Source organism: Acanthochromis polyacanthus, chromosome 20 (assembly GCF_021347895.1).
Source record: "Acanthochromis polyacanthus isolate Apoly-LR-REF ecotype Palm Island chromosome 20, KAUST_Apoly_ChrSc, whole genome shotgun sequence".
Classification (NCBI taxonomy): Eukaryota; Metazoa; Chordata; class Actinopteri; family Pomacentridae; genus Acanthochromis; species Acanthochromis polyacanthus.
Window position 1 is genome coordinate 20,722,233 of NC_067132.1, and position 12,821 is coordinate 20,735,053.

The 12,821-nt window shown below is 40.0% G+C and overlaps 1 protein-coding gene across 1 annotated transcript in view; it reads left to right on the forward strand.

The window, feature by feature from the left end:
• Positions 1–1,013: 1,013 nt before the first annotated feature.
• LOC110960175 (sodium/hydrogen exchanger 9-like) overlaps positions 1,014–12,821 on the forward strand; it is a 70,818-nt gene continuing 59,010 nt past the window's right edge. Inside the window, exons 1-5 of the mRNA XM_051940384.1 lie at positions 1,014–1,192; positions 2,242–2,441; positions 5,953–6,030; positions 6,245–6,321; positions 10,626–10,732. Coding sequence (XP_051796344.1) covers positions 1,042–1,192; positions 2,242–2,441; positions 5,953–6,030; positions 6,245–6,321; positions 10,626–10,732 — 613 coding nt within the window. The 5' untranslated portion in view covers positions 1,014–1,041. The remainder of the gene's footprint in view (positions 1,193–2,241; positions 2,442–5,952; positions 6,031–6,244; positions 6,322–10,625; positions 10,733–12,821) is intronic.

The following is a 12,821-nucleotide window of genomic DNA, read 5'->3' on the forward strand; positions in this document are numbered from 1 at the left end:
ATCTTAGCTGAGAAGATGTACACTCAACAAAAATATAAACGCAACACTTTTGTATTTGCTCCCATTTTTTATGAGATGAACTCAAAGATGTAAAACTTTTTCCACATACACAATATCACCATTTCTCTCAAATATTGTTCACAAATCTGTCTAAATCTGTGATAGCGAGCACTTCTCCTTTGCTGAGATAATCCATCCCACCTCACAGGTGTACCATATCAAGATGCTGATTAGACACCATGATTAGTGCACAGGTGTGCCTTAGACTGCCCACAATAAAAGGCCACTCTGAAAGGTGCAGTTTTATCACACAGCACAATGCAGTGGTAATTACCAATACCACGAAATTTGGTGAGAACACAGACAAAATTGTTTCCAGTTGGACCAAACAGATGAATGGCTCCAGCAGAAACCACATTTTTTAATTATTTGCCCTTAAAAAGGAGGGGGGACGTTTTCAAACGAAACTGCCACTGGGAACACAGAAAGTTTTAAGTGAAAATATTTATATGTATCCACCTTTCCTACTAAAAATGCAGTCTTTGGTTGACATGTCACCAACCTTTGAGGCCTCTAACATCAGCAGAACTGATGTGGGGCAAGAATGGCAAACTAAAGTTCCATTATTTTGCTATTTTGGCATTTTAGGACCACAAACTGGTGTGCATATGTTTCTACATTGTCTGTATATGTGCAACGTTGCTATTTTCTTCCATGTTGTCTTCCTGTTGCAATTTAACAACAAAAGAGGCCTATTTTGCTACATGTACTTGAACTGAATACAGCACAGAGGCAATTCAGCACACATCATGAAACAATATTATGTTTATTGAAGCACATCATGTGGAGTACTACACCAACAATAATAATAAAATCTGAAATGGCACGGACTGACGCAGTTAATTTACAGATGTGGAAAAGAAATGGCAGATTTCCAAGCGTTCCTGAAGGCATCGCGGGCTCTGCACCGCTGCTGATGCGGATGTTGCTGCGGCAGAGTTGAGTCAGTTTCTTTCCGAAAAGTTTGACCTGGCTTTGAAGATGTCGGCCTCTGTTAAACACAAGCAGGACGATACAGCGTTACTGGTGCTCGCTGCACTTAGTTTGGCTCTTCTCACTATGCTCAGCGTGTGGAAGTTGAAACAGTTCAAATACAGACTCATAAATGAAGCTGGAGCTGCAATGCTTTATGGTAAGTAGCCTCAGCCTGTTTATTCGCAGTGTAGAGAAAGGAAGCCGTCATTCAATAGCACTTCCTGGAGGCACAGTTTAAGCAATGTGTCAGAATGTTACAAAAAAAAAAAAAAATCAAAGTCATTCACAACACTAGGCCTTCATACTGATGAAACAGGACCATATCTTCCAAAAAGTCTGAGAGCACAGTTTAGACTTATTTACCCATAGCACAAAAACCACTGTCAAATTGCTGTAGTCTCGCTCAAGGTTATGATATTCTCAGCTAAATCAGAATGGACACATTTTTTTCATGACTGTTGTTGAATTAATATTTTGTCAAAGAGGGTTTTTGTTTTGCTTGATGGTGATAAATAGCATCTGACTTTCAATTTGGGCAACCATTGCAACAAATAGGATGCCTGGTAGATCCAGATATGTTATTAAAGTGTCACAAACAAGCAGTGTATTTGATGCATGCAGTATAGTTAAAGGTTTGCTCTTCCAATAATGTTTGGTCACAACATGTAGTATGTATACATTCCCCATATGTGGCACATTTGCGCACCCAGTTTGTTGAGTGTAATCTATAAGATTGCTGCAAGAACGCTCTAAAAAATATTCAAGGAGCCTATTCCCACCTACTTAAATAAACGTATGGATGCGAGATGTAAAATTAAACTTGCTGATTTAGATCAACTTTTTAAGTTGCGTGATGCCTGCTGATCGGTTTGGTTAACATACTAATGTTGGTAATTGCATCAACTCAATGTTGTGTGTAATTTAAACTCCAATTTTTGCGTTAGCTTTAAAGCTAAATTCAAGTTGATGTAGCTTCAAGAAATTGGTTTGATCACTTGATTTTTTTCACCTTGAGTTCAGGATTTCGTGCCCCCTCCTGTGTCTACACACAATCAAAGCTTTCCTAACTCAAAATGACTGATTCAATCTGAGCTGAAGCGTTTTTTTTTAAAGTGCGCTGCATGATTTTCTGTTTCAAATGTCAGCTATTAGAGAATTACTATGCTTTTAGTAACAGCTGCTCTTTTTGTTTGCAATCCTCTGCAGGTATCCTTCTGGGTTTAACTGTGAAATGGTTGTGGTTTGGCCAAAGCGAGCATATGGAGAACGTAGAGAACATGTGCACCTGTCGCGGTCTGAACAACACGCCTCACATCCTGATGGTCAACACAACATCACATGGGCACTGCTACAGACATGTTGGAAAATCCAACCAAAGATGCCCACTGATCTCAGCCCCTCATGCGGTAACTATGGCAATTCAGTTTAACCTTCGCTGGAATATACGCAGCAAAAATACTCATCTTTTATGTGGATAAGCTCTGCAGGTTGTGACACTAGTGAAAAATGAAACAACCCGTCCTAATAAAACACTCGCTTTAAAAAGCTGCGTAATCAACAGTGCAGTAGGAACATCTGAAAACAAACAGCAGCAGACAGAATGCTCTTTTTCCATGATATTATTTTATTTTGTCTGAAATAACTTTTTTTCTTTATTGCCCTGCCTTTGATCACATCTATATTTTGTCCCCTGTGCATGCTGGGTATTTACATCAACAGATCCTCTAATAGTTCTTAGTTATTGGGTTTCCTCTAAATTACTTGGATGGTTTGTTTGTTATTATAAAAGCAAGATAGTGGTGGTTGAAAAGAGAGGGAAGGCAAGAGAGCAATTTAACCCGTATTAGGGTTGTATTAGGGAACAAATAGGGGAGATTACAACTTCAGGTGTGCTCTGCGGACGAGGGGAAATTAAATTTAAAAGACTATTTACAGATTCTGCTCGAGTAGAACGGATAAAGCAACACAGAGGGACTAATCAATGGGCAACAAAAACATTTATTTTACGATTTTGTGAAAAGCACATCTCTGCCAACAAATACAAACATAAATTGCGTGAATACCATTAGAAAATCCAATTTGTTTTCTCTTGAAGTGGTCCTCTGAAGACATTTTCAGAGTTTGGATGCAGTACTCTCATAATGAGACACTCCTGCACGTGATGCCAAAATTACTGCACGGCAGGAGAGATGTGAGATAGTAGGTATCTCAACAAGTATTGCAGCTTTTTTTCTACTTCAGTAGACATGAACACCTCAACCCGTGACCCAGAATACAATAATGGGTGTGAATATCCACCATCTATGACACAGTTGAAGGGTCTGTGACATGGTATATATTACACCAAAGCATTAAATGTACAATGCATATAACATCTGTGGTAATGTGCTTCACTGCTGCTGATGACACTGAGAGTGCGAACAGAAGTAACCCGTTGTATTTCTGAGCACCGCAGACACAAATAGCAGTTTGCTCCAAACTATTATTACACTTAACAGACTGACGATCATCTGTTTTCTCCTACTGTATTATCACTTTTAATTGGAATGCAGTTTTGGGGTTTTAAAAGGCTACTTAGAGCTTCAACAGATGAGGATTTTTAAACATTATGGTAAAATGCGGTAGATTCATATTTTTTTTTGTCACGAAGCTGCAACTGAAGTGATGTTTTTAACTAGACCGTAAGCCAAAGGGTTGCAAACTAATCACAGTCAGTAATTATTTGTTAAAAAAGGAATTAGTCAGTGACTCTAATATCACCGCTAAGTAGAAGATCCTAGCTAAGCCTTGAGCTGGACCTTCAGTTGTCATTAGTTTTATTGCTGTTTCCCAGCTTGCTTTCATGTTCTTTGCGGTGCGATCAGAGAGATTTGTCATATCAAAGAAACCAAACGACGAGCCGGGCTTTCAGCTGTCTCCAATGAGCATGAGAGAATCTGGAATGGGTGCATTTGAAACTGTATTTTTCCGTCTCCGAGCAATATTTCAACCCAAGAGAAAGGGAGTTGGTGAACCTTGAACCCTGCAAATCATCCAGGCCAAGTGTAGTTCTTCGCTAATGGCTTGGACTCTTTGGCCCCTTTTGAATGCGGGGGTCTCATTAGCAAGCCAGCAGAGGCTACCACAAAGGCCATTACATCGGTCAGACTGTTCTGTGCAGCCTTCACGCCATTAACCCTGATACATATGGGGACCTAGCAGGGAGAGATAAGGATTTCATTGCATTACCGAGTCCATTATGTGCCACTGGGGAGTAGGGCATTAAAGTTTGTGGTCTGATTAAATTTAGTGCTGCTCAGCTGAAGAGGCAATTAGTGTATACAACACACCTCCATCCTAGACTCTGTGGTGCAGGTGGCCCTTAGAATAAAACCACCAGCAGATGCATAATTTATTGATTACAGTCTCTGTTATGCACTTTTGTATTTGTCATACATAGTCTGCATAGATTAAAAAAAAGCATATTGTGCGATGAGGGTAATTGCAGCCACACACACCAAAAAAAGTAATTTATATTGAGGCGGGTTATAGTAGCAGATAGATAGGAGCAATTTGTAGCTCTAGCAACCACTTCAACTGTGAATTAATGAGAAAGCACTTGGCTCTTCAGTCTCTATAGGGGGCTTTCCAGTGTTCGAAAAGATCATTTAAAAAAAAATGCAATCTTCCACGTATTCGCCCATGCACTCTGGTAAATGTTCAACCGAAATCCAGTGTTGTGGAAATAGAGCATTTACAGAGACAGGCCTGTTTTTGTCCAACCAGCGCTTCAGGCTGCTTCAACCCTTCATCTGTTCTTTCTTAAAAGTCAAATCTAGGTTGTTTCTAAAGGCCTGTGACCACAGCAATGTTCCAGCAAGCGTCATCTCCAAATCTCATCCTTTGGAGTGAAATTTAATTGAACTGGAATTATATTTTTTAAGCAATGTAAGGAGACCTTGTGGGATGTAGGAATCTGGAAAAGGCAGCATTATTTTTGATCTGAATTGAATATCGCTGCCGTTTGATCCTCAGAATGTACCCACAATGGACATAAAAAGGATTCAAGGATGAAGGACATGAAAGGCTACCTTTCTAAGTGACTTGCATTGCATCACACTGGCTGGGATGAAAAAACAGACAGAGAAAGAACACGGAATGTAGAGAAGTGCCTTGCAATAGTTAGCATTTGTGTTGGAGGTAATGTAGATTTTTGTGATTAGCGGCTTGGATTTAGTTTAATGCCAATTCATCTGTTATCTGTGTGAATATAACACCGGTACTTATTTTTTCTCGTTAATTCTGGGAGCATTTGCAGTGAAGACCCACAAAACCATTTAGACTCCTCATTCTGTATTTTGTTTTGCTTTAATCACCTCAAGTCTGAGGCGGGACACTTGGAGAGCATGCTAATGCCGAACACAGTAATTATCTCATCAATATCATCAGACGGCTGAGGGCTTTATGGTGATGTAATGCAAAATAGTTGACAGGCTGAGAGTTTAAAGTTTGTTTTGAGAGCAGTTGATAGCATTTTCCTGACTATAACAAATTATTTAAGCATTCGTAAATTACTTTTTGGTGCACCCATCGTAAAATTCAGTGTTCATGGGTGGGAAAAATTGACAAAGCACAAGTATGAATGTGGATTTCTTAGACTGGAGTCTCACATTTCCTATTTTACCTGAAAAAAGCAACATGCTGTAATGTTTTTTCTCTTTTGAAGAGAGGACAGAGTATTATCTTGGCACCTGGAGACTATTGTGACATTGGGAATCAGTGAGAAACTAAACTGGTGCCTGTCTGCCAAAACAGGGCTGCTAAAACGAACGACGTGTGTGTAATCTTTCTGTCAGTCAGTCACATTCAGTAAACGGAGTCCTCTTGCTCCCTACGGAGCCCTGTCAGTCACCAACACAACAGCTCTGTCTTTTACAGGAGACCTTTGATCCGGAGGTCCTTTTCAATCTGTTCCTGCCACCCATCATATTCCATGGAGCTTACACCCTTAATCAGGTGAGACTGCTGTCCTGACATGCCTTCCACAAGGGGAAAAGATCTTATCTAAGGACTACTCCCTTTGTATGAGTGCTCTAACAGTGTGGAAAAGCACTATCATGTGGTGTATTGTACTGGCTGTCACCTGAATTTAAAGTTACTGTGTTGTAAAATGGTGCATTGCTTATTTGTGGGTGTTACTAATTGGAGCTCCTTCTCATTGACATCCTAGAAACGATTCATTGAGAACCTGGGATCTGTTCTAACCTACGCTTTTTTGGGTACCATAATCAGCTGCATGTGCATAGGGTGAGTATTATTTGCTCACACAAATGAACACAGCACAAATGCAATAAAACACAGAAGTCAGGTAGTCCAAAGGGAAGAGAATAGCTGACGTAGCTGGTTTTCAGAACCACAGTACAGAATCTGGGACAATTTACTGACAATAGTGTAAGCATTTTTGGTTTGATTTGTTGACATCTTTCTAATTTATTCACAAAATACAGCATGTCTGCACAATAAAATCTTTGGTTACGCATCATTACAGTTCACATAGTGAGACACCTATTCAGTGTCTGACGTTAAAGTTTGTAGAGTGCAACATTCGGAAACACTAGGCGTCGCTAAAACACCAGCATCTTAGACCAAAACAAACCGGCACATAAGCCAGACCTCCCACCTTCATTGACTTTCATTTGCAACCGGAAAGTTTATGTACATTAAAGCCAAAAAATAATCCAGACACAACCATTAATCCATGCTACCGTTGTAAAATACATGGCCCTAACCTGCTGTTGTCGGCTCAAACAATCTTTACCCGTCACTTCTTTTCTCCACTCTTGTCTGTTCCGTTCTCTATGTGTCTGTTTCTTCAATTGGTTGGACTGGAGTGAACAATGTGTGAAAACAGACACACTGAGGTGGTCAATGACGAGCAGGAGAGAGCCTTGAAACAACAATAGAGACTCTCACACTGAGCTGAAATGAACTGACTGCACATACATGATGGAAACAATTACATGGAACAAAAAACATTTAAATGAAATACTGCCGTTTATTTAAATTCTTCACTTTGAGGGGGAAATGACGAAACACTACGCCGCACTTTCACTTTGTAGTGTATTGTACGATGTCATTCTGGGTGTGATTATGCACAGTAAATGCCAAAAGTTTCAACAGGAGAGACTCACATGCACATGCAACGACAGCAGCTGCTAAAATACAAAACAGAGAAGCTTCGATTACAATACAAAGAGAAGGAGTAATTTCAGTCTATGCTAGAGATGCCAAAAGCACTATATCTTTCCATAATAGATAATTGTTTGCTGTTATATTAATGTTACATTTATGGCCAAAATCTTGCACATTACCCTTTCTAAAAGAATCAGATTGTTGTGTTGACAAGTCTATGTGCTAAACTCAAATTCAGCGATATGCAATAACATTAATTAGTCTTTCAATTACTTAAACACATATTAAAGTGTGCATATTAGCTCTACAGTTCCCTTTCAGACTTAATCGATACACTGCTGACGTAGACCTCAAACATCGACTCAAATATACCCACTGAATAAATAATTTCAAATATGCTTTTATTGAACAAATCTCGCTTGAATACCCAGCCAATAAAACAGAACATTGTTTTAAATAAAACATTTCAAGAAATAAAGTTTCATTTACCCAGCCTCATTTTAAAATAATTTCTCCTATCATTTTCATATGCTTACACAGCTCTTAACCACCCAGTTGCCACTAAATGGACACCAATTAATCTGAGAGTAGCTGAGGCTTCATCAGAGTTGCTAAATGGTGTGATTGCGTGGCCCATGTAACCAGGGCGCCATCTGATTGGCCGAATGTTTGCTTGCCGAGCGTGAATGCGATCTGTAATTAAATATAATGATAATGATTTTTCTTCTGTATCACATTTCAATCCATGCATTTAGTGCACATGCTCATATGTTCTCACTTTTCCTATGATGACAGGTATATAATAATTATTGGTGAAGTCTAACAGTATGAAAAAATCTAAATCATGCAACAACAAGAAAAGAAAAACAATAAACATTTTGCCCATGAATACATTTTGGTGCTGAATTTCAATGTTTAGGAAATTCTGTCGTATTATTAGTAGCAAAAAATGTGACAGGGCTGTATTCCATCCAGCCATCCATTATCTATACACGGCTTTGTCCTCTGTAGGGTTGTCGGGGGCTGGAGTCTGTCCCTCCCTAGACAGGTCGCCAGTACAGTGCTATATTGATTTTTCCAATCTGTGTTGTTTTGTTTCATATGTTCAGGCTTCAGTAATGCTGATTTAGAATTGCACTCATTTTCAGTGAGCATAAGTAAATAATGTCAGCCTAAAGAAATGCACCACTGTATTGTGCAGTTTGTACATTCAGAAATGTACTGAGATAAGTGTACAATATGTGTTCCTTGCAAACCAAATGCAAAATGTTTTCTTCCTAAGATGTAGCCTATCTGTTTGCAAGGATTTTTCCTGCTCTGTCCCATCACATGTGCAGTTAAGTGCATGGTTTTGCACCTGTGAGTGTCATTTGTGCATTTGCACAGATTTGCTTAGTTGCAGGAAAAGCACAGGTGTAACTAATGGCATGAATTAGTGCGGTGTAAGTGTCTCAGTAAGTAAGCTTTTGCAGTGTGCCAGTGTTCATTATGCTGGAATCCTGGAAATGACTGATATGCAACAGAGTCACGATTAAAATTGAAATTTGTCTTGTCTTGACTGTTAAATGCCATGAGATAGCATATGTTGTGAATTGGTGCTATATAATATAGAATTCAATTGGATCATTAAGGACATTAATTACACATGTGCTTTTCTAATTGTGATAAATCAGAATATCTCTGTGAGCTCTTTAATGAATTGAACTTGAACATATACAGTATGTAGTACAGGCCTGGGAGAGAGCTATGATACTGATGTGTTGCTGTTCAGGCACAACAAAGCTAGATGGCACTCTCAGACTTTGGAGGAAATTATACACCAGTTATTCCTGAGTCACTAATATGCAGCACACCAGACTGTATGAAGACCTTGTAAGTCTAACTTTGATGATTTCCTTCTTTAACTTCAGGATCTTCTGTGATCAGAAAAACCAACCAGTCCTTAGTTTTATGAAATCATTTTATGAGAAGCCATTTCTCAACCCAAAGCAATTAAAAAATGTCAGTGTTTCTTTTGTATCCTGAGGGTCTGAAAGCTGCTACTCCAGTTGATAATCCTCCTAATTATACATTATCTCCACTCTAATTATTTTATTTTCAATTTCATTCAAGGTTAAAGGTCACACAGTAAAGATATTAGCTGGAATTGGTGGGCTTTTCCAACCTGCTAATAAACAGGGTTAAATATATTGTCTTCCCTCGCTTCCTCTCCTCCTTTGTTCCATTTATTAGTCTTTCCCGTGGAAGACCATTTGTCAAACACTCCCAGTTCCTGTGGGAAGCAGAGCAGGTTTTGACATGTTGGGTCATGTGTAATGTTTTTGACGCAAAGGCGTCAGATTGGGCCAATCCTGCAGCTTGCTAGTAAGTTTGTCACATCCTTTAAGGAAAAGACAGTGAGTCATGAGGGTGAAGGAACCGTACGGACTCAACTGACGAAGTACATCCTCTTTCTGTCTGTATCTGCCTGTGTCGTGCTCGCTTTTTCTGTCTCCAGGTCTGTCTCGTGCACACACACAATGCACATCATCAGCCAACTCCGAGTCTCCCTCTAAGATCCATGAATCAGACTGCTTAGTTGCGTGTCCTGAGGGCAACGCTTTAAATCCTGCCCGCGGGGGCAGGTCGTGTGTGCCGTTGCCATGGCAACAGATTTATGCCAATGGACAGAGAGGTTCCCTAGAGGACACGCTGGCATACTGATTATTATGGGATACTTCACACTAACGGGATTAGTGCTTAACATACATTAGTTACCTCTCAGGAGCTTCACTGCAGTGTTGCCTGCTGAATAGACATTTTATCAAGTTTTTTTTTGTCTCAGAGTGTACAGTGTTTTTTTTTTTTTCTGTAAAGGAGACAATACAGTGGTGCATTCTGGGACAGTTAGATTTTAGATTTATTTTAGTGCCTGGCTCCGGAGCTGATAAAAATAATGCCTCTGTTTTATTTCTGTCACATTGCCCTTCACAAAGTGGTTTTTAGTCTTTCGGGCGATTCTGTGCACGCACACACACAGAGACACACACTCACAGTTCTTGTGCCGCTTTATTATGTCCATGTGCGTATAATAGTGTCATAAAAATGACGAAGGGGTGAAGATGGATGGATAGGTGTGGATACAGCTATCCAAGATGCTGCAGGATTGAAGGAAGGTTCCTGTCAAGTCATATACGCCCGGTCACATAAATGCGGTTAAATTAAATGCTACCCGGCGCAGCTTCATGTGTCCGCTTGTACGAAGCGGCCGCTGCCTGGAAATGGATCAACTCACCTGCTGGTAGCGTCTGGCCTCATTACCCAGACTACTCTGGGGGAAGCCCTGCTGTGTTTAGGGGGATGACTGATAGGCCTGGTCTGGCTGGCACTCCCTGATGACTTCACTGTGTTTCCTCCTGTCTGTTTGTCCTCAATCCCAGGGCTTGCATGTACGGCTTCACCAGACTGATTGGCCAAGCAGCAGATGGAGAATTCTTCCTCACCGACTACCTCCTGTTTGGGGCCATTATGTCAGCCACTGACCCAGGTAGTTGACCTTATTAAGGAAACTCCTACAATAACTCTTCACTTCTAGTGGCAGCATTGATCTTTTTCTTTTGTGGTTTTATACATGTATAAATCTGTGATTCCTGTAGCAGATTTCCACTCTCTTTTATACAAGACTTTACTGCTTTATACCACAAGCAAAAAAATATGAAAGGTTTGGCTCTCACTCACAGTGAATATGTAACAGGAACATCACAAGGATCTGACTTTGAGATACAGATAAGTGAAAGAAGAAAAAAGTCAATAAAATATCAAAGCATGTAATGTGTTGAGATTCTTAAAGTAGCTCCACATTTCTAATTTCTTCTGCAGTTTCTTAGTTTTGATTTAGTACTAAGCAGTTATTGTATCAGATGTCATGTTTGAAAAACTGATATTGTTCTTTCACACCTTGGTTCTAAACAATGAGGTGTGAAACTGCGATTGACAGCCAAACTTAGTGAGAGCAGAAGTTTACAATATATGCAGAAACAAAGTCAGAATGCCCTCTTAGTAGATGCACCTGCTTTACATTCAATGCACCTTTTTCCTAAGTGGAATCCGCACAATAAAATCAGCGTTCTTCAAGAGCAGTCAAGAGGGATGTCATGAGGCATCCTGCGATGGCCCGACAGTGTCAGTGTTAATGTCCTCATTTGGTGATGAATTATTTATACCAATAAGCAGTTGATCTGGGTGAGTGTCGGGAAGGAGCTGTAGATTGTGGTGCAGCTGTCACACTGACTGACATTATTTTGCCATGCCATGCTGTGCTCATCGCTGCTGACCCCAGCGCACTCGTCACTTTGATTAGAATCACAACGGAACACATAGATGGCCCAATCGTCAAGACCCCTGGGCTGTCTCCATCTCATGCTGTCCAAATATAGCCCTGGCTCTCTGATTTTCTGAAAGGGAGCCATTAAATTTTCCCTCTTTCTTGTGCATTTTCGTTCACTGGGCCAAAGCAGCAGAACACTCCAGAAATAGGCAGAGACGTACTCTCAGTGAGACGCAAAGACAGAGTGATTCTCAGAACAATTTAGTGCTGAGGAGTAAAGCTTTTATCCGTGTCACAACCCCGCGCTTGACAGCTCGCCGGTTGTGTCGCTGACTCATTGTGTAAGCGCAGCTAAATCACGTTAATAGCTGACATGATGGAGATCATGAGAACGTTGTGAAAGTCATCAAAGGCTGGCAGCCAAGCTGTAAGAGGAGAGGAAGCCCGATTCATTTGCCACTTCTGTTTGCACTTGAATATAACTGACATGTTTGATCTGCCAGGTTCTCATTGCAGCTATAATCACCTCGTAAAAGCCTTATGTGAAAGTCCAGCATATGGGGCTGCAATTATGCATTACATATCATATTGTGTGAAAGGTTAGCTCTTTACATGTTTAGATTCTCGTCCATCAAGCAGCACCATGACGAAGCAAAAGCAAAAGATGGAGACACAATATTTGGTTATGTTTTTAGTTTTCTGTGCTTTAAGTGAAGTACTGTAATAAATACAAATGAAAAATAGGATTGTTTTTGAGATAATCTACACTTTGCATTTAGTGCTTGGAACTTAAATGCTTATTTGGGGCTGGAGCTAACCACTAAGAACACTAAAATCATGTCCCTTGTCTTGGAATCTAATGAGCTGAGGAGAGTCTGTTTTAGACTCAGAATCAATTGTATTGCCAAGTGAGTTTCGCACACAAGGAATACAATTTTTTAAATATTTTTTTTTTACACCTTGCTATATGGGACAGTAGAGAGAGACAGGAAAGTGGGGAGGACCTGGAGCAAAGGACCACGGGCTGGATTCAAACCCATGACCACTGCATCAGGGACTATAGCCCCTGTTTATGGGTCATCCAGTTAAGCTACCGGGGCGCCTATAATTTAATATTTTTTACATTTTAATGCATAGCAGTAAACTCCAACATGCCTATTAGAAAACCAAGTGTTGCAAGTCAGTAGAAAGTTAAACAAATAACCATTACAAGACAAGTAAAGAGCAACTATAGCTAATACATGGAATTTTAAGCCATCAAAAGTAATAGAATTGTTTCCAGTGGAGGAATATACATTATACATATTTC